General features: G+C 44.0%; 1 protein-coding gene across 5 annotated transcripts in view; it reads right to left on the reverse strand.

Moving 5' to 3' along the window:
• BEGAIN (brain enriched guanylate kinase associated) overlaps positions 1 to 18,306 on the reverse strand; it is a 240,403-nt gene that overhangs the window by 111,800 nt on the left and 110,297 nt on the right. For 4 of the 5 annotated variants that reach the window (XM_054026954.1, XM_054026959.1, XM_054026956.1 and 1 more), the window contains one exon: positions 6,031 to 6,120. The exons of the other annotated variant lie outside the window; for it this stretch is intronic. In XM_054026954.1, the coding sequence (XP_053882929.1) occupies positions 6,031 to 6,120 (90 nt within the window). The remainder of the gene's footprint in view (positions 1 to 6,030; positions 6,121 to 18,306) is intronic. 5 annotated transcript variants of the gene reach the window in all.

Consider the following 18,306-nt stretch of genomic DNA (forward strand, 5'->3'; position numbering starts at 1 on the left):
CCCCTGGGACTCCCACGCCCCATCCAACCACTCCCCACCCCCTGACAGCCCCCCACAGAACTCCCGACCCATCTAAACTCCTCTGCTCCCTGTCCCCTGACTGCTCCGATCCCTCTCCCCAAGCCTGCCCCCTGACAGCCCCCCCCAGAACTCCCAATCACCCCCCCCGCTCCTTGTCCCCTGACTGCCCCCTCCTGGGACCCCTGCTCCTAACTGCCCTCCAGAACCCCACCCCCTACCTAAGCCTCCCTGCCTCTTGTCCCCTAACTGCCCCCTCCTAAAACCCCCCTCCAACTGCCCCCCAGGACCCTACCCCCTACCTGTATCCTGACTGCCCAAAACCTTCTCCACCCTCCCCCCAAAAGCCCCCCCCGAACTCCCGACCCCCCCGTCTCTTGACTCCCCCCTCCAAAATCTCCCTGCCCCTTCTCCTGCCCCCTGGCCCCCTTACCCTGCCGCTCAGACCATGGTGTTGGGCTCTGTGCGGAGCCGGACACGTGGCTGCGCTCCCCAGCGCAACACACAACCCGGTCCCTGCCCCTGCACAGTGCTGCCAGAGCGGGGCGCTGGGCAGCAGGGGAGGAGGAGCTGCCGAGGCCCGATGCAAACGGCCCGGCAGGTCGGCCGGCTCAGAATGCAGGGAGGGGGGGAGGAGGAGCTCTACAGCTGCTCCGGAGTCCAGCCCGGCAAGCTGCGGGGGAAGGGCTCTGGCTGCCAGAGCCCCATGCGAGCGGTGACTTTCCTGCAGCCCTCCCAGCCGCGCCTTGCTCTGCATGGGGGGGGGGGAAATCCCGGACATTTTTAGTGATTTACAAATTCCCCCCCGGACGCTATTTTTAACACAAAAAGGAGGACATGTCTGGGTAAATCCGGACGAATGGTAACCCTAAATTGAAATGGAATTGTTTCCTGCCAAACCCTAGTTACACATAAGTCTAATGGAGCTTGAGTAAAGGCATCTAATTTACATCACTCTTGAATTTGTCTGTGTGTTTGGGGAAAATATAAGGGTGAACAGCTAGAAAAGATGCAAGAGAAGAACAAAATGTAGAGGAAAGAGGTGAGCCTGCTTCCTATCTCTTACTAACTTCAGTGAACGCTGCAGTGCACACACTTTGTGAACATGCATTGAGATTATGAGTGGTTGGTTGTTTTGCCCATTTGCAAATATTTGTGTAACTGGAGAACGACTACACTTTGTTCATGTGTGATAGTGGGTTTTGTACAAAGGTATGCTCTTCTTGTTGTTTACTTTTCTCTATTCTCCTCTCTTAAAAGTTCCAGTCATCCAATCAGGGAGAAAAAAAAATCCATGTGATTTAGATGAGCAATCACACACCAAGCATCACAAACTGTTCACTTCAGTTATTTGCTAATATCACAAAGGCTGATATGTTTGCATAAACTATTTGGTAAAAATATGTGAAAAACAAAAATACACTTGCAGTCATAAGGATGATTCAGAAAGAGGAAAAAGGGCTGAGTCTGTCAGATCATTTATTTGTAACAAATAGCTCAACTTGCCTAACAAAGACTGTTGGGAAGTTGCCTGTCACTGTAGCAAGTCAGTTTAAGTTGTTGTATGAACATTGACTACTTTTTATATCCTCCAATGTCCGAGAGAGACCCAGTGATCTGCCCTCTATTTTTCTAGGGAATCCAGGCTAGTAAGTCCTGAATAATAATAATAATTAATAAGAAAATATCAAGGGAATAAGAAATGGGGATAGCAAAATTAGAGGTAGACCTCTATTTTACCACTACAGTTTGGAAGCAAAGTGGAAGCTCTCTAGGCAGTTCATAAAGCATCCCTAAATCACACCAAATCACCTTAACACAACTTCTGGGATGGGGAGAGGGAGTGTCAATGATTGCTTTGGCTTGCAGTTAAGAATAAGTACTTCCTCCACTCCCTCAGGCTATTACTAAGGAAGACCTGCCACATCAGCTCTCATACATATAACGCTATATTCTAATAATGTTCATGGTTCCTTTTTCTTCTATTTTCTTTTCTTTTTTGTTTATGCTTGAGTCATCTAGAATAACCTGACAGCTACACTGAAACACTATTATGGCTTTGCTAAGGGGAAGCTCATTTGATCACCCACACACTGCCCCATTTTGTTTTGTGTATGTCTTAAATGTTCATTTTCAGTATCAGAAAGTTGTGTGCCTGTCAGAATACAGCACATAGTAAGGATCAGTGAAGCGCCATGTACAGAGGCACATTGAATCTTTTCTTTTATCACTTCCTTTAAAAGGACAGGGAAGATCTATGGAAAGATGATGTGGCATAAGGAAAGAGAATCAGCTCCTGTCCTACTTCAGATAAAGCAGCCAGATTCAAAGAACTTGGTAGATGAAGGGGTACAATCTCCCACATTTGCAACTTCTTTTCCCTCTGTTTTCTCCTGCTTGTTCCTGCTTTCTTTCTTTATAGCTCTGTGTAAGCTCAGAAGCTTGTCTCTCTCACCAACAGAAGTTGGTCCAATAAGATATTTTACCTGACCCACCTTGTGTCTCTAGTAGCCTGGGACCAACACAGCTACAACAACACTGCATACAACAATGGAAGATATCAAATTTTGTTTCATGCCAGGCATTTACAGAGGGTTTGTAGCTATGTATATATTCTTCTGGCTCTGGGAGAAGACATCTTAGGTTGGTTCTGGAAGGAGGAATTAGAAAGAGCAATGTTGCCCCTCCCCATACTCTGTATGTAGAGTGTATCTATATATTAATAAGTTTCATTAACTGGTTGTCCTTTTTATTATTTACACTTGCACTCTGGTCACCTTTCATGGCAAAAGTCACACAAGCAATTTGTGTTGTACCCAAAATGTGAATATACAGTGGTCAATCTTTAGAAAGTAAACATCTGCCAACTGGGATCAGAGACAATACAGCTGTTGCCTAGAATGGGAAACAGTGGTGGTATTTCAGATACCTTGGGTGGTAACTGTTGGTAACTACTGAAATTCTGCTGGCAGCTGCTATAGGACTGTTCTTTGTCATTCTATGCTCTCTATCACACAATGGCTGGGTTCTATAGTCAGAGCAGCATGCTGTGAGAAAAAGGATGAATAATAGGGATTTTTGTGCAAGGTTTTTGGCAACACAATATATCTCCAGTGCGTAGACACCAGAAACACCAACGCTTGATGGGATGAGTTAAAGAACATCATTTAGCCTGAACAATCTATGTCCTGTAAATGTAATTCAGATTCCTTGGGAACTAAGGCTGCTCTCAGTTACATGTGTACAATACTTATGGAGTATTGAGAGCTTACCTGGGGGCCAAAATGGCCCCTAATGTTTCCTGAATGAAATCTGTGTAGCTGAGTATTTAAAAATATCCTCAGTTTCCTGATATTTTCAAGTGATTTTCAGCTGGGTGATCAACTTGCTATTATGGCAAATCAGATATGTGCTGTCATCGTTAGTTCATTATTTTGATCCTCACCTCTTTGTTTTAGATGCTGTGCTGCACTATTTTAGGACTTGCAAACTGACAAGTTTTCTATTCTGCAAGAATCTAAATGAGTGTGCCATTGCTCAGCATGTTGTGAAATCAGTTCAAACAACTGTTCTCCCAGTTCCAGTGTCATGACTTATTAGTTGAGCAGTGGGTGGTTTTATTCTACACACTCAGCTCAACTGGCTTTTCAGCATAGGGCTAAATTCTGTCTTCTCCTATGTGGATACACTGGGGAGAAGGAGGAATAGGAAACCTCCTCCCTGCCCCCAAAACTCCTATACCCCGGATTAGTCAATAGCTCTCCCTTAGCAGTGGAGAGAGCCAGGTTAGCAAGCAGGGGATTGTTGTACAGCATCAGAAGCAGGGCTGGCTCCAGGCAACAGCTTAACAAGCAGGTGCTTGGGGCGGCCAAAGGAGAGGGGCGGCACCTGCGGCAATTCCGGGGCGGCAGGTCCCTCACTCCCTCTAGGAGCGAAGGACCTGCTGCTGAACTGCCGCCGCCGATCACGGCTTTTTTTTTTTTTTTTTTTGCATGGGGCGGCAGAAATGCTGGAGCCGGCCCTGATCGGAAGGGCTAACAGCTGGTGAGCACATGCAGCACTGTTCATCAGCAGGTGTGAAAAGCACTGTACAGCAAGCTCCTGCACAGGGATTCTGTCTCCATCAGCCCTGCCCAGGCAGTGGCTGCAAGAACTCATTTACTGATTAAAGTGGCTTAATTTTTTAACAGGTTTTTATTAGAGACTGACTGAAATGGCCTGAATTTGCCTTTTGCCAAGAGATACTTACTACTTAAATGCAGCCTACAGTACTGTACCTAGTACAGGGCCCACTTTTGTGCTCTCTGAAGTGAGAAAGAGACTTTTCTTTATGAAGTGACTGGAGTGGTGTGTGTTTGATAAAATTCAATCTGCCCACATTTTACTGACAACTTTTATAGCTAGTATCTTTCATTTTCACACACCTATGCACTTGCTAGTCCCAACCAGAAGCAGAACTCCTAAAATACAACCAGAAAGCCAATTCTGGTGAGATTCCCAGATATGCTTTGAAGAACTAAGAGTTTTGAATAGTTTGCATGTGGTTTGGGAGTATTTACCTTGAAACTCATAATTTATTTTTAGGTTTTTATCATCACAATTATTTTTGCATGATTGGTTCATTTTGCAGTTCCTTCAGATGCTCATGCAATAATATTAGCATCAGCTTTTAGGCTTACTCTGCTCCATTTAAAAGTTGCCAAATATTTTTTGTAGGAACTAGAAATGGCCTGATCCAGGATCCAAATACCCTAAAACTTGGGAGTGTTTGAAATCCAGCTGTGATATTTTTTTCCCTAAGTGCAAGCTCATTTATTTATTAGAAACTAAGTGAATTCCCAAACATCAAACCAAATTGAAACTCAAACACTTTTTATAAGGGTGGAAATATGCTGCTTAATTTTTGTTTCATTGGTCGCTTCCTGGTTTCAGCCAGGACAGGAAGCAGAGATGCCATGAAGCAAAGTTATTCTCATATCTGGACCATGGTAAAAATAGCAGTCATTTGCAGTGAACTTAAGGATTGGTATCTACTGTAATTTAAACCGCTTCCCCAATATATGACATGTTCGCCGCTCATGGAAGTCTAATTCTCTCCAAATGTCGAATGGCTATTCCCCCTCTTCAGTACACCCTATAATATACAGTGTGCCAAGAAGTATCTGAAGAATCCTATATATATTCTTTCTTGCACTAAGATCTCTGTAAGAGTGGGAAACCACAACACTTCTTTGAGGAAAATCTGCATATTGCAACAAGACACCCTAAGGGCAAACCTACCATTATTTTGTTGTCTTATGAATTTTCCACTTTAAATATTTGTCCCAGTGAAAATTTTATAGGATGAGTGAACAGTTTCACCTCTAGGTACCTGCAACTTTTAATGATGTTGGGTGGATACCAGCAAAAGGAACAAAGGAGAAATCCATGGAGATAGTAGGAGAAAATGAAAGACAAGTAGGTGGGAAAAAATGGAAAAAGTCATTTAGTTTAGTTTACTTTATACTATGTGCTATATAGGAACATCAAGCTAAAATTAATCATGACTGCTCCATGTAAGCCTGTCTCCAGCATATCCTTTCATCATCTATGCACCTATTGCTTTGAGAGAACCTGACTCATGGAGCCCAAGGAAAAAAAGAACAAAAGAGATCTAGAAATATATAAACATTGGCAATTAAGAAATGTAACCTAGTCAAATTACTGTTGCATCAATAATGGATGAAATGTGTATGTATTTTCATAACCACACGAACAGAAAAGCTATTCACTAATAGTAGGAATCTGAAAATACTGCAGCTTTTATACATACTGGTAATAATTACTACAAGCTACCATGAGACAATAACCTAGAATATTATCAAATAGATTTGCTGCTACTTCCCTGATTCAGAAATATTGTATAGTTGGGGTGTGTGCAACTAAAGACTGATGTGAAGAAAAGAAACAAGTTACTGACATGAGAAAGTTAGAAAGAAAGCATAACTTAACAAAACATCACTTTTTAATTACCTGTCCCAGAGGGTAGGTGAAGATTTTGCGAGCCTGCCCTGGAGAATTCTAGGTTGCCATAGGCAGGTTGGCACCCAGGAATTTCGTACCCTGCAGCATGAATAGAGGATAAACCATGGCTAGATATGGCTCATAAGACATCTGAGTGGAAACCTAGCTAGACAACCTGTTTATAAGCAGGTTATGACATAATTTAGATATTTAAGTAATGTATTGAAATTCACACTATATTTAAAGCAATACTAAATCTACACACAAGATGTTGTTTCAACCCACATCTTTGTTGGTTATCTTGCATGAGACCTGTTGTAGTTCACAAAAAAGATTTGTAGGACCAAACTCACCCTGGGTCTAAATGGGTGCATCCTCATGGACTTCACTAGAACAGCACCCGCTCAGTAATTACATCTTTATAATTCCACTGTACCACATCAGTTTAAACAGATTTATATTTCGTATCAATTGGGCCAACAAAGTAACTTTTCTGCACTGTGGCAGTAGTACGTTTAATTAAATCTGGGCTGAGATTCAAGTTCTGCATTCCATGTACTGTGCACATCCAACAGCAGCAGAAAAATAGCTGTAAAATGTTTGCTGAAAATGGAAAACACAAAAGCGAATAAACCTGAACAAGCAACATAAACCATGATTAACACTCAGCAGAAGTAGATTCAGAGCCAACAAAAGGACAACAGGTAGGCATCAACAGGAACTCCTGTACAATATTTATCACTGCCCAACATTAACATCAAGCAGTACTGGGAAGACTGGATATTTCCCAGTATTCTATTCAGTCCTTATTTAGGCAAATTCCTACTAAAGTCAATGGGAGGTTTTCCTGAGTAATAACTGAGTAAGAACTATAGGCTTTGGCCCTACAAGCTGAATCCAGATTGTTCTCCTGCATGCCTAAAAATGCAGCCTAATACTTCTTGGCATGGAAACAAAGACCGTGATTTTGTTCATATAATTACTGTTCATATTTAACAACCAAGAATGTTTATATAGCTTGTAGTGTATCTGATGGCTAATGACAACGTGTACAGGATATCCTACTTTCCAGTGTTCATAATTAGAGTACTTAGTATTATAAGGAACAACCCATTAGCATGTGTTTTTATAGGCTTCTCTATACGTAGTGGGATGCATATACAGAACAGGGTGTAATTGCTGCACCTGCATTACCCTGCATTGAATGTCTGAACAGAACTGGAACAATGATGTAAAGAACAACCTTGCTGATTGCTGCAATTACGGTAAAGTGAAGCTGGCAACAGCTACATCTCAAAAGCAAGGGATACCTAGATGATGCACTTTGAATACCCTGAGGAACAGCACTGTGTAATTACACTTTATTACTATAGTAGTAGCTTTGTGCCAAATCCTGAGGACCTAAACCCTTCCTCAGATAATTCCCAAGGAGGACCACAGTAAAATTTTGCTCAGTCAAGTCCATGAAATCATTCCAGATTAACGTAGATAAATCTGAGAACAGAATTTGGCTCAATGGGACTTTGCCAAAGTAAATAATATAATTAAAGAAAATAATCCCTCTGGATTGTAGTACCCATTAAAGATACTACTATAAGATTTACGCACATTGACTGATACCCTATGATAATAATAATAATTAATACCCATTGTTTGAGTGTGTGGGTAGCAGAATGATGCCTTTACTTGGGAAAATAATAGCCACAGCCTGCCATTTAACTTAGAATTTAAACGAAAGTTCCCCTTTCGAAATTGAAGAATTGTGCAAAGCATCTGTTAACCCCATACCGAAATGCCAGCTATGCATCACCACTTACAAGAATCTGATCAGAGAGTGCTTTAAAAGAACCCTGGAAAATCTATATGATCCATAGATGAGGGAATAATCTTACTGATGTTCTAATGTAACGAATTCACAGGACAGTTTTATATGCATCTCACAATTAACAATTGATTGAAGAAACTGCTGTAGTTTTGCTATCTTGCGATGTGGTCTGGTATGCTTCCAATACTCTAGCATCTTAATGAATAACAACTGAAATGATGCCTAACCATGCTGGAGTGTTAAAAATTAAATACTCTAGTGTAAATAAGAGAAGAGCTTATTAGTTTCTAGATATTGTCATGCTTCAGCTGTTGATTAAACATTGAGAAGTTTGTCATTTTAGAAGATCAGATGAGGTTTCTTGTTTGAGATAAGTGTTGGGGTGCTATGGCTTAGCCACCAGTAACTCATTTCAGGCAAACTTTCCTGTTTCTCTGAAATCTTCTTGTGATTAGTTAGGGATAGATGATGCTTTAGGCACAGCCCTGAGCAGATGCTGATACATAAACTGCTCTACCCCAGGACTGACTAGCACTGGGGGTATTGTACCTCAGAGACATCCCTCGGTACAATCGAACCCTGCACCCCTGCTTGTTCTGAAAGGGAGAGAGGACTGAGGAGCAAGAGGGAAAATGGGGTCAATTACAGCAGCCTTTGAAAGGGTGTAGTTTACATTCCTTCCCTCTCCTCTCTGCACATGCCTGGACATCTACTCTGGCCAGCAAGGGGGTGGAGCCACAGGAATGTCCCCTCTCCACCCCTTTGCTCAAAGAAGGAAGTATTCAAGACATATGGGCTGGCTCTGTACCAGACCCAAGATCAGGGTATGTCTGTCTTGGCTGAGCAGGATTGTATATATGCTGGAGAGGGGGCTTATACACCTTGTTTCCCTGCTTGGCTAAGTAGGAGATGAGCACAGTCTACCACTTACTTGACAGTAACAGGGTTTATAAAAAGAGCAAAGCTCACAGCCTCTGAGAAGCTTGTTTTCTCTCAGTTTGGAGTCTGACATGGATCCTGTGTGGGCAGACATCCATGAGGATGTAAAAATAAGGGACAGCCTGAGATTCAGTGGATTTTTCTCCATCACACTAACTTACAGGTTAGACAAACCTGAAAATTAATAAAGGAGGCAAGGAGAAATGTCTAATTTCTATTGTACATTTGTGCTAAGTGCTTTTTTAGTGAGCTGTCAATCTTACGTTTGATTGTTTCTGTCTTTGCCTTCCTGCTGTGATTATCAAGCCCACTCTGTGCCTCTTAATTAATTAGCATATGTGTAATTAATTACTTGATATACACCAACACTTATGGTACTTCTTTCTGTGCTCCCATTCTTATCAAGTGGTGACTGGAAAAAACAAACCTGTACGAGTACAAATTAAGTTTCTGAATTTGCAAGAGGTCTCAGTGCAGCCTCCATTTTGTATCTGCAGATCGATAGGTACATAACTGGAGACTTCATCTAAATAACTAGCTTCTTAATGTCTTCCAAAGGCAACAAAGAGAATTCAGTCAAAGATTTTTCCAAAACTAGTGAAACTTGTCAGAACCAATGAGTTTAATAAAAAAACAACAACAACAACCCAACAAACCCAAGCAAAAAACCCCACAAACATTTTCCTAATGAAAGAGCAAGACTTGCAAGCTTCACAAGGGATCACACAAAACCACTGGACTGGATTCTCCAGTTCACAAAGTGAACTTAAACTACCCAGAGATTTGGACTGGAGAATTCCCCCTGAGTAGGGAATTGGTGGCAACCTAAATGCCACTTGCCTGCCTCAACGGGTGGTGGAACTCAATGGGGGTGGCGGTGAAAGGGGGACAGCCTCAGTAGTGAGAGAAGGAGACACTTGCTGTGGGACAGCAGATAGCTCCTCTACACCCCTTTGAAGTCTCTGGCACCCATTGGGCAGGTTGGGGGAGGAGTGTGGAATGGCTAGCATTACCTAGCTCCCAGGGGCCACGTAGAACTTCTTTTGGCTGGCAGTAACCAGGGAAAGGCTCCTTCTTCAATTAAGAGACCGGGGATGGGGGGTTTGGTTTTCAAATCCCATGTGGAGTGAGGTGCCACTGCAGGGCAGAGAACCTGAAGTCCATTAAAGGCTTTGAGTGTATCGTAAGGGCAAAGAGTACTACAGGAAGAGTGGCAGGTCCCTTCTTATGCTGGAATTGTGCATATCTCCCCGAGGTGTGGTACTGAAGAAGGTGAAGGGGGAATACAGGTTTATTCACTACTTGTCCTACCCTTGGGACTTATTGGTAAATTACTATATAGACCCCCACTGTGTTGGATGAGATACTTCTCATCTTATACAGCGGTAGCCACAGTCAAGGTATGTGGCCTTGGGGTGATGTTAGCTAAATGCGACATCAAGTCTGCATTCAGGTTGCTTCCGGTGCATCTCAGAGACTGTAATTTGCTTGGGTTTCAGTTTGAAGGTGACTACTATTTTGATAAAGCCATGCCCATGGGGTGCACAGCGTCATGTGCTGCTGACAAGAGTCATCTACCTGTTGGAGTGGGTGATTGTATACAAGATTGGCCTGGATCATGTAGTGCAATATCTCAATGACTTATTATTTGCAGGAAAACTTGGGACAAACAATGGTGAGTACATGCTTCCGAACTCACCTTGGGGTTCCCGCCTCAACACTGAAAAAACAGAAGGTCCCACTCAAAGTTGTAACATACCTGGGCATTGAACTGGACACAGTTTGTTGTGTTTCTAGGTTACCTGCAGAGAAGCTGGAATTGGTTTGGGCACCAACAGAGGCTCTTAAAGAGGCAAAAGAAATTACACTGATGGAAATTCAGGTGGTCATGAGGCCACCTGAACTTTGTGTTCTGGGTAGTGGCTCCTGGTTATATGTCACAATTTTAGGGCAACTGCACCTATATTTCCCTTTAGGAGTTCGGCAAGGGTACCCACACTTAGGCTTCCGGCTCCACAGTCATTGCATCTCTTGGGTGGAGACCTGTGTCTCACTCCATTTGGACGGGGATATAGTTTGGCTGATCAGTTCCCTGCTTTCACTGTGTTACTTCTGGCCGAGGCAGGCTGCTGAAACAGACTTGCTTGAAGCAGACCCTTTCCCCCAGGTACTTTGTGAGAAATCCACTTCACACATGTTGTTCCAAACAGTCATTTGGGGTTCCTCGCACTTACATTAGGCAAGTCCATAAGGCTGGCTTGGATATGGTAGGATCACTGTCAGACTGGCACATCACCTCCCCTGCAGAAGTGGGTGTAGCTAGGGTGCTGATCAGCATCCTAGGGAAACCACTGACTTATTGCCAGGACAGGTTTATTCCCTGGATAGCCTTTCTGCCATTACCTTTCATAAATTGATATGTCAACTATGCACATGGTAAACATTCTGCTAGCAATCCAGCATACAGCCTTCAAAAATCCATACAAAGTCATTTTAACCTATGGAACTGAGCTTTTACATGCCCCCTTTCTACTTTGTTACCCCAAAACATTTGGGTGTAAACTTGAGACTTAGTTCTCCCACTCCCATCTCCCTCCTGGTTTCTAGGGAGTGTGTTTGTGGTATCCCCATATAGCCTGGGGGTTAGCTGCCTCAGTGATGAATTGAGCCCCGTTCCACCCTAGGATACTACAAGCAGCCATTCTTTGGCCCAAAGGAAGAAATATGTCATGGCTGCCTCCCTGTGGAACAGCTCTCAAGCATGAACAGATCCATGGTCCGTATTATAAATAGACATTCGGTTAACTTGGGAAAGGAGACTGGCAAGGGCCTTAATTTTACACTGCCTGTGTTTTAACATCCTTTTTCATGCAAGTGCAAGTCCCAGGAGTGGATAATGGTGTCTGCCGATGGTTCGTCTCGATTTCAGATTGACAGATTCTGGGAGCTCACCCTGTTGTCAATAGGGATCCACTGGTGATGGCCCCAACAAGTCTGTAACCCTGGCTTGTGACAGCTGAAGGACTAACTGTGGGCTTGGTAGCCCCTTGTAGTAGGCCCTCCGAGTCTGATTTGCCAGGTGTGCATTTGTCAAATGGAAGTGCTGACATATTGCAAAGGAATGTGTGGGAAAGAATTGGACAGGAGTTGTGATACCAGGTGGCTGGTGTGTGCAGGAGCGGCGCCAGGGTTTTTGCCACCCTAGGCGGCAGCGCTCCTCCTCAGAGCATTCGGCGGTGGGGGTCCTTCCGCTCCGCGTCTTTGGGGCGCTTCGATGGTGGGTCCCGGAGCGAGTGAAGGACCCGCCGCCAAAGTGCCCCGAAGACGCGGAGCAGAAGGACCCCCGCCGCCAAATTGCCGCCGAGGATGGCAAAATGCCACCCCCCAAATCCTGCTGCCCTAGGCGACCGCCTAGTGGAAGCGCCGGCCCTGGGTGTGTGTGACCAAGCTAGTTGCTGGCGTCCCCTTTTGGCCGGTTCACAGTGTGGTTAAAAGGATAAAATAAATGGTTCCCAGAAATAAAAGAACTAGGATTTTGCTGAGGGGCCTTGGGCTCATGAGATTGGGTGAGACCTCCTGGCCCTTGCGGGCTTGGGTGAGACCTTGCAGCCCTCATGGGCTGAGGTCACCATCTTTCTGGCCAGGGGGAGGGCGGTAGGACTCAGAACAAGGTGGGTCGGCTGAGGAGAGCCTACCTTGAGTTATATGGTAAGTGCCCTGTCTCCCTTGCATGAGTTACAGGTTATATGATAGGAACCCTGTAACCCCCAACCTAGTTACAGTTATCTGGTAGGAGCCCTGTAACCCCCACACTAGTTACGGGTTATATGCTAGGAGCTCTGTAACCCTTGTACTGGAACCACCTAAATGCTTGGTATAGGAGATTACAGGTGACGGGCAGGTAGTGCCCATCCCCTGTATTTAAATTTAATAAAAGTTGCAGCCTGCAGTTTAAAATTCATCCATAAGTCTGCATGAAAGTTGCTATGACAGTGTATGGAACAGTTATGCTGGGAGTGTGCTGGGGTGTCGGTTGCAGTTGGGTGAAGCACTCGAATGGGTACCTAGGGAGGTGGTAGAATCTCCTCCTTTCTTAGAGGTTTTTAAGGTCAGGCTTGACAAAGCCCTGGAGGGGATGATTTAGTTGGGGATTGGTCCTGCTTTGAGCAGGGTGTTGAACTAGATGACCTCCTGAGGTCCCTTCCAACCCTGATATTCTATGATACTATACCCAGCCATAAGGACCCCAGCAAAGTTGCTACCCAGCCATCCCTGAAGTAAGGTGGTGCCTTGCAGTTGTTGATCCCAGGTGGGGCTTGGTTTGTGTCGAACTACGCTTTTGCTTTTCCCCCACCCAGAAGCAAAGTGAGCAGACCCACAAAGGCGAGGCCAATACCAGGATTTGTTGGCTGTGGCCTGTACTAGGCCAACCCTATGGTGGAAACTGGGTGTGGTGAGGGGCCCCTGCCCAGCTAGGTAGGCGACCCAGTGGGACTCTTTACATGGGGCCTTTGAGTTTTGCAGTTCATATGAACCCAAAATTCAGAGAAAAATCTGACTGCCACAAATCTATCTATATAGCTAAAATGCACTGGTAAGTTTTGCCAAACCTGGTGCGAAATGAAAGTGATATAGCCTTAGTGTCCATGTGGGAAGAGATCCTACCCTAGGAATGCTAGGTCCATGCATTCTGTATTGCACACAGCAAGCAGTTTTCGTGCAGATATGCTTCCCAAAGCATATTAAGGAAATAAGCAAATTAATGTTCTGGTACACAATGGAGAAATATTAATTTCTCTCTCTCTCTCTCTCTGTTGCTTTTCAGTGCTTTGCTAGTAAGTCCTGCATAATTGCTCATACACAAGTTAATACAGAGAAATGCTCTCTGCTCCAAATGTCACAGATCTCGGCTTACAAAACTCCCTCGAAGGGATTTAATAACATCCTGTCTCAGATAATCAGTGTCAGTTGTAGTCACTCTAATCCAATTCGCAAGTGCAAGGTTGAGAGATAATGAGTGATTATACAATTTATTTATTTTCCTGGCATATAAATATGAAAATGAATTTAGCAGCATTCCTAACTTACATGGGAAATTGTGTGCTTTTCTACTCTGCCAGTGATAACACATACATACGTTATCTGTCATGCATAAGAAATTGTAAATTTCTGGGGGGGAAATATGGAAAATGTTATCAGTTCAGTGATCATTTTTTCTCCATAAAGGACTAGCTGCTAAAACAATATAACCAGCATGGACTACTTAAAAGTAATATTTTTCTAGTAATAGTATACAGCCAGTGTTATTTCCTGCATGAAAAATGTCCTCCTCTATAAATAGGCTGATTAAATGCTGATAAAACCTCCTGATTGCTATTTTGAAATACTGTATTATTATACTGTAGCCTGACAATATCATTCATCTTTCTGAGCCTTCTCTTTTTTCATATCTTTATTGATTCTTAGTGTCTTCAGGCTCTTCCACACAGCAGTTTCCTTAGCATCCTGCTCTGTGGGTGATGGAACTGAGACAAATTCTGATGTCAAGTGAGGTCTTACTCCATGCATACTACCGTAATAACCTGTTTTCACTTATTCTACAAGGCAAACTATTGGCCTAGTACATTCAATATGTTACTTTGAATACAGGGCCAGGAACCACATGAGATACTTTGAGACCAATAGTCACTTTGCAAACAAGTCCAAGATATTTGCTCGTTAACTATGCACAATACATTAATTCACTGTCCTGTAAGAACAAATAGCTGCTTTTCTGTTTATTGAGGTGGCAGATGACAGATCCTTTTATGACTGGGACAGACTCAGAAGAGTCTGCTTTGCAACTAGCATATTTAAGTAATAATGTTATGGGAGAGGAAAATAAAATGGAAAAGAAAAAGAAATCCCCAGTTTTTGCAGATGGGTAAAAGCTGAAGCAAAAGCGGAGGCTTCGGATAAGCATAAAAGATGTATGGCTCATACACTCTTCTTCCAAAAACACTATTCCTGGTATGCAAGAAGAGAGAGGAAGATTTTTACAAGCCACAGTGAGGATGATAGTGTATTTCACAGCTGCTCCTTTCTCAGTCTTTCCAAGGCTTAGGTGAATAACTGTTTGAGCAGAGATACCCAAAGTGAGTAATAATTGGCCTGATTTTGCCACCCTTGCTCTTGCTCTCGAAAGGAATAGGGCAGTAAGGTACTACTTACCAGGAGTAAAGAGGTCAAAATCAGGCCTTATATTAGGGCAGGGTTAAACTGACTACTTTTTTGAAGGGTGCCTTGAAATGAAGGGGCCGTGAATGGACACATATTTTATAGGGAGACATCTGCTACCAGGATTAATCGAAGCTCTGACATTGTTATTTATATACTTTTTATACAGCACTATTTATGTCCCGTAAGGCAAGTTAAAGCATGATTTCTGTCTGCTACTTTAAGTGCATTTATTCAATCTGTTAAAGCTTGTTAGATCCGTTTCCAAATCTTAATACAAACTTGAATCTTAAAATGACTTAAATACTAGATATGCCAAGTTGTGGACACCTAGGCCCAGATCCACAAAGGTTTCAATGGAAGTTAGGAGACCAAATACCTTTCTGGATCTGGGCCTTAGTTTCGAGTGTTAATGTTTGTTCTGTTTTCTGGAGTTTTCTAAAAGCTATGAAAGTAGAATAGTTTGGTTAAGATCAAAGGTCTTCTAAGGTGTTACAGGTAAAGCTACTGTGATGAATCTGCTGAGCAATAATAAGTCACCAGCAGGCAATGAGGTAAATTTGCTCATGTGCATTCTGCTTGTTTCCTCCTGTGAGGAGGGTTCTGAGTTGTGAGGTACAAAGGATTCCAGGGAAGTTGCGAGAACTGGTACTTAGCATTTTTCTAGTACTCTATATTGTTCATAGCACAGCTTCAACTAACTTCAGTTGCAGTTGTGAGCACTCAGCACTTCTGCAGCTCTGGTCCCAGGCGTCTCACATTGTGCACCCAGAAAATGAAGAACATTGAGTTTTGTGACCTAGTGTGGAAGATTTTGGTTTAAAGGCTCATCTTAAGTGGTTATGCTCAGCATCCTATAGGAACTCTGTGGCAGAGGCAGGGATAGAATCCAATTCTCCAGCATGGCAGTCAACTGCTTTAACTATCCTTTCTCTTCCTGCAGTGTCTTGCCTTATTCATTACATACCTTCCAAGTATCACTGTGTCTATGGCCGATCAGCAAGAATACCTGGGCAGCAAGTTCCCTTCTGCCTGGAGCTCGATTTGAGTGTGTCTCCAAGCCTCAGTCAGACAACTGCTTCATGTGAAGTCAACCGGTCCACATCCAACAAGATTGTTTGTATAAAGATTGTAGGTATGGACAGGTTTGGGTAGCCAAATCCAGAGCCCGCAAGAGGGGATCGGAGAAACTGGTGGTACAGGTTAATGGGGTCGGTGTCCAAGACTTAATAGACATGGGCTGTAGTCAGACAATGATCAGAGAGAGCTGGGGGTGAGAGAGAACCTTTGGGCACTATACTCCTTCAATACATCCATGGGGATGTACATCCATACCCACAAGATAAGTCCAGGTAATGATACAGAACCATACAGCTACCACTCACACAGGGGTGGCCCCGAACTTAGTCTACCCTGTGATAACTGGGCTAGACTGGTAGTTCATCTGGGAACTGATGGGATTAGGATGAGGGGAAAGAGGGAGAAGCAGAAGACACAATGAGAGGAGACCCCCCCCCAGAGTTGGTCAGGTTTGCTGGAGACAATGACCCAGGGGAAGGAACATCAGCTTCCTCAGGTAATGGTCCCACGTCACCAGTCAATGACCCTGCTCACATCCTGCAGAGGCTTGAGCTAAGGACCATCATACTCCACCTTCTGACACAGACCTGCTTTTGAGCGAAGCTGACTTCATCGACGAGCAACAGAATGATTTGACATTGAGTCAGGCCTATGAACAGCTCATCCGGGTCAGTGATGAAGTACAAGACCGATGATTATTGAAACAATAGCCTCACTTTAAATTACAAAGGAAAAAAATATACCAGCTGGTGAAAGACCCACGGATGGGGCAAGTCTGGATGCAACCCCTTATTCCCCAAAAGTTTTGAAGGGAGGTGTTAAAGCCCACATGATACCCTGTGGAGGACATCTTAGGTGGGAAAATCACTGGAAAGGGTGACCCTAAGATTCTTTTGGTATGATGTCCACCAGGAAGTGTGGGATTAGTGCGCTTCAGGCCCCAAATGTCAGTAGGAAAGCCAGAGGAAGGTCTCTTAGGCCTCTCTAGTACTTCTTCCCTATGGTAGGTCCCCATTCAAAAGAGTAGGAATGGTTAGTCATGCCTGACTAACCTAATTGCCTTCTATGATGAGATAACTGGCTCTGTGGATGAGGGGAAAGCAGTGGATGTGTTATTCCTTGACTTTAGCAAAGCTTTTGATACGGTCTCCCACAGTATTCTTGCCGCCAAGTTAAGGAAGTATGGGCTGGATGAATGGACTGTAAGGTGGATAGAAAGCTGGCTAGATTGTCGGGCTCAACGGGTAGTGATCAATGGCTCCATGTCTAGTTGGCAGCCGGTTTCAAGTGGAGTGCCCCAAGGGTCGGTCCTGGGGCCGGTTTTGTTTAATATCTTTATTAATGATCTGGAGGATGGTGTGGACTGCACTCTCAGCAAGTTTGCAGATGACACTAAACTAGGAGGCGTGGTAGATACACTAGAGGGTAGGGATCGGATACAGAGGGGCCTAGACAAATTAGAGGATTGGGCCAAAAAAAACCTGATGAGGTTCAACAAGGACAAGTGCAGAGTCCTGCACTGAGGACGGAAGAATCCCATGCACTGCTACAGACTAGGGACCGAATGGCTAGGTAGCAGTTCTGCAGAAAAGGACCTAGGGGTCACAGTGGACGAGAAGCTGGATATGAGTCAATGGTGTGCTCTTGATGCCAAGAAGGCTAACGGCATTTTGGGCTGTATAAGTAGGGGCATTGCCAGCAGATCGAGGAACGTGATCATTCCCCTTTATTCGACATTGGTGAGGCCTCATCTGGAATACTGTGTCCAGTTTTGGGCCCCACACTACAAGAAGGATGTGGAAAAATTGGAAAGAGTCCAGCGGAGGGCAACAAAATTTATTAGGGGTCTGGAGCACATGACTTATGAGGAGAGGCTGAAGGAACTGGGATTGTTTAGTCTCCAGAAGAGAAGAAGGAGGGGGGATTTGATAGCAGCCTTCAACTACCTGAAGGGAGGTTCCAAAGAGGATGGAGCTCGGCTGTTCTCAGTGGTGGCAGATGACAGAACAAGGAGCAATGGTCTCAAGTTGCAGTGGGGGAGGTCCAGGTTGGATATTGGGAAACACTATTTCACTAGGAGGGTGGTGAAGCACTGGAATGCGTTACCTAGGGAGGTGGTGGAATCTCCTTCCTTGGAGGTTTTTAAGGCCCAGCTTGACAAAGCCCTGGCTGGGATGATTTAGTTGGGAATTGGTCCTGCTTTGAGCAGGGGGTTGGACTAGATG

This window comes from Malaclemys terrapin, chromosome 4, assembly GCF_027887155.1.
Source record: "Malaclemys terrapin pileata isolate rMalTer1 chromosome 4, rMalTer1.hap1, whole genome shotgun sequence".
Taxonomy (NCBI): Eukaryota; Metazoa; Chordata; order Testudines; family Emydidae; genus Malaclemys; species Malaclemys terrapin.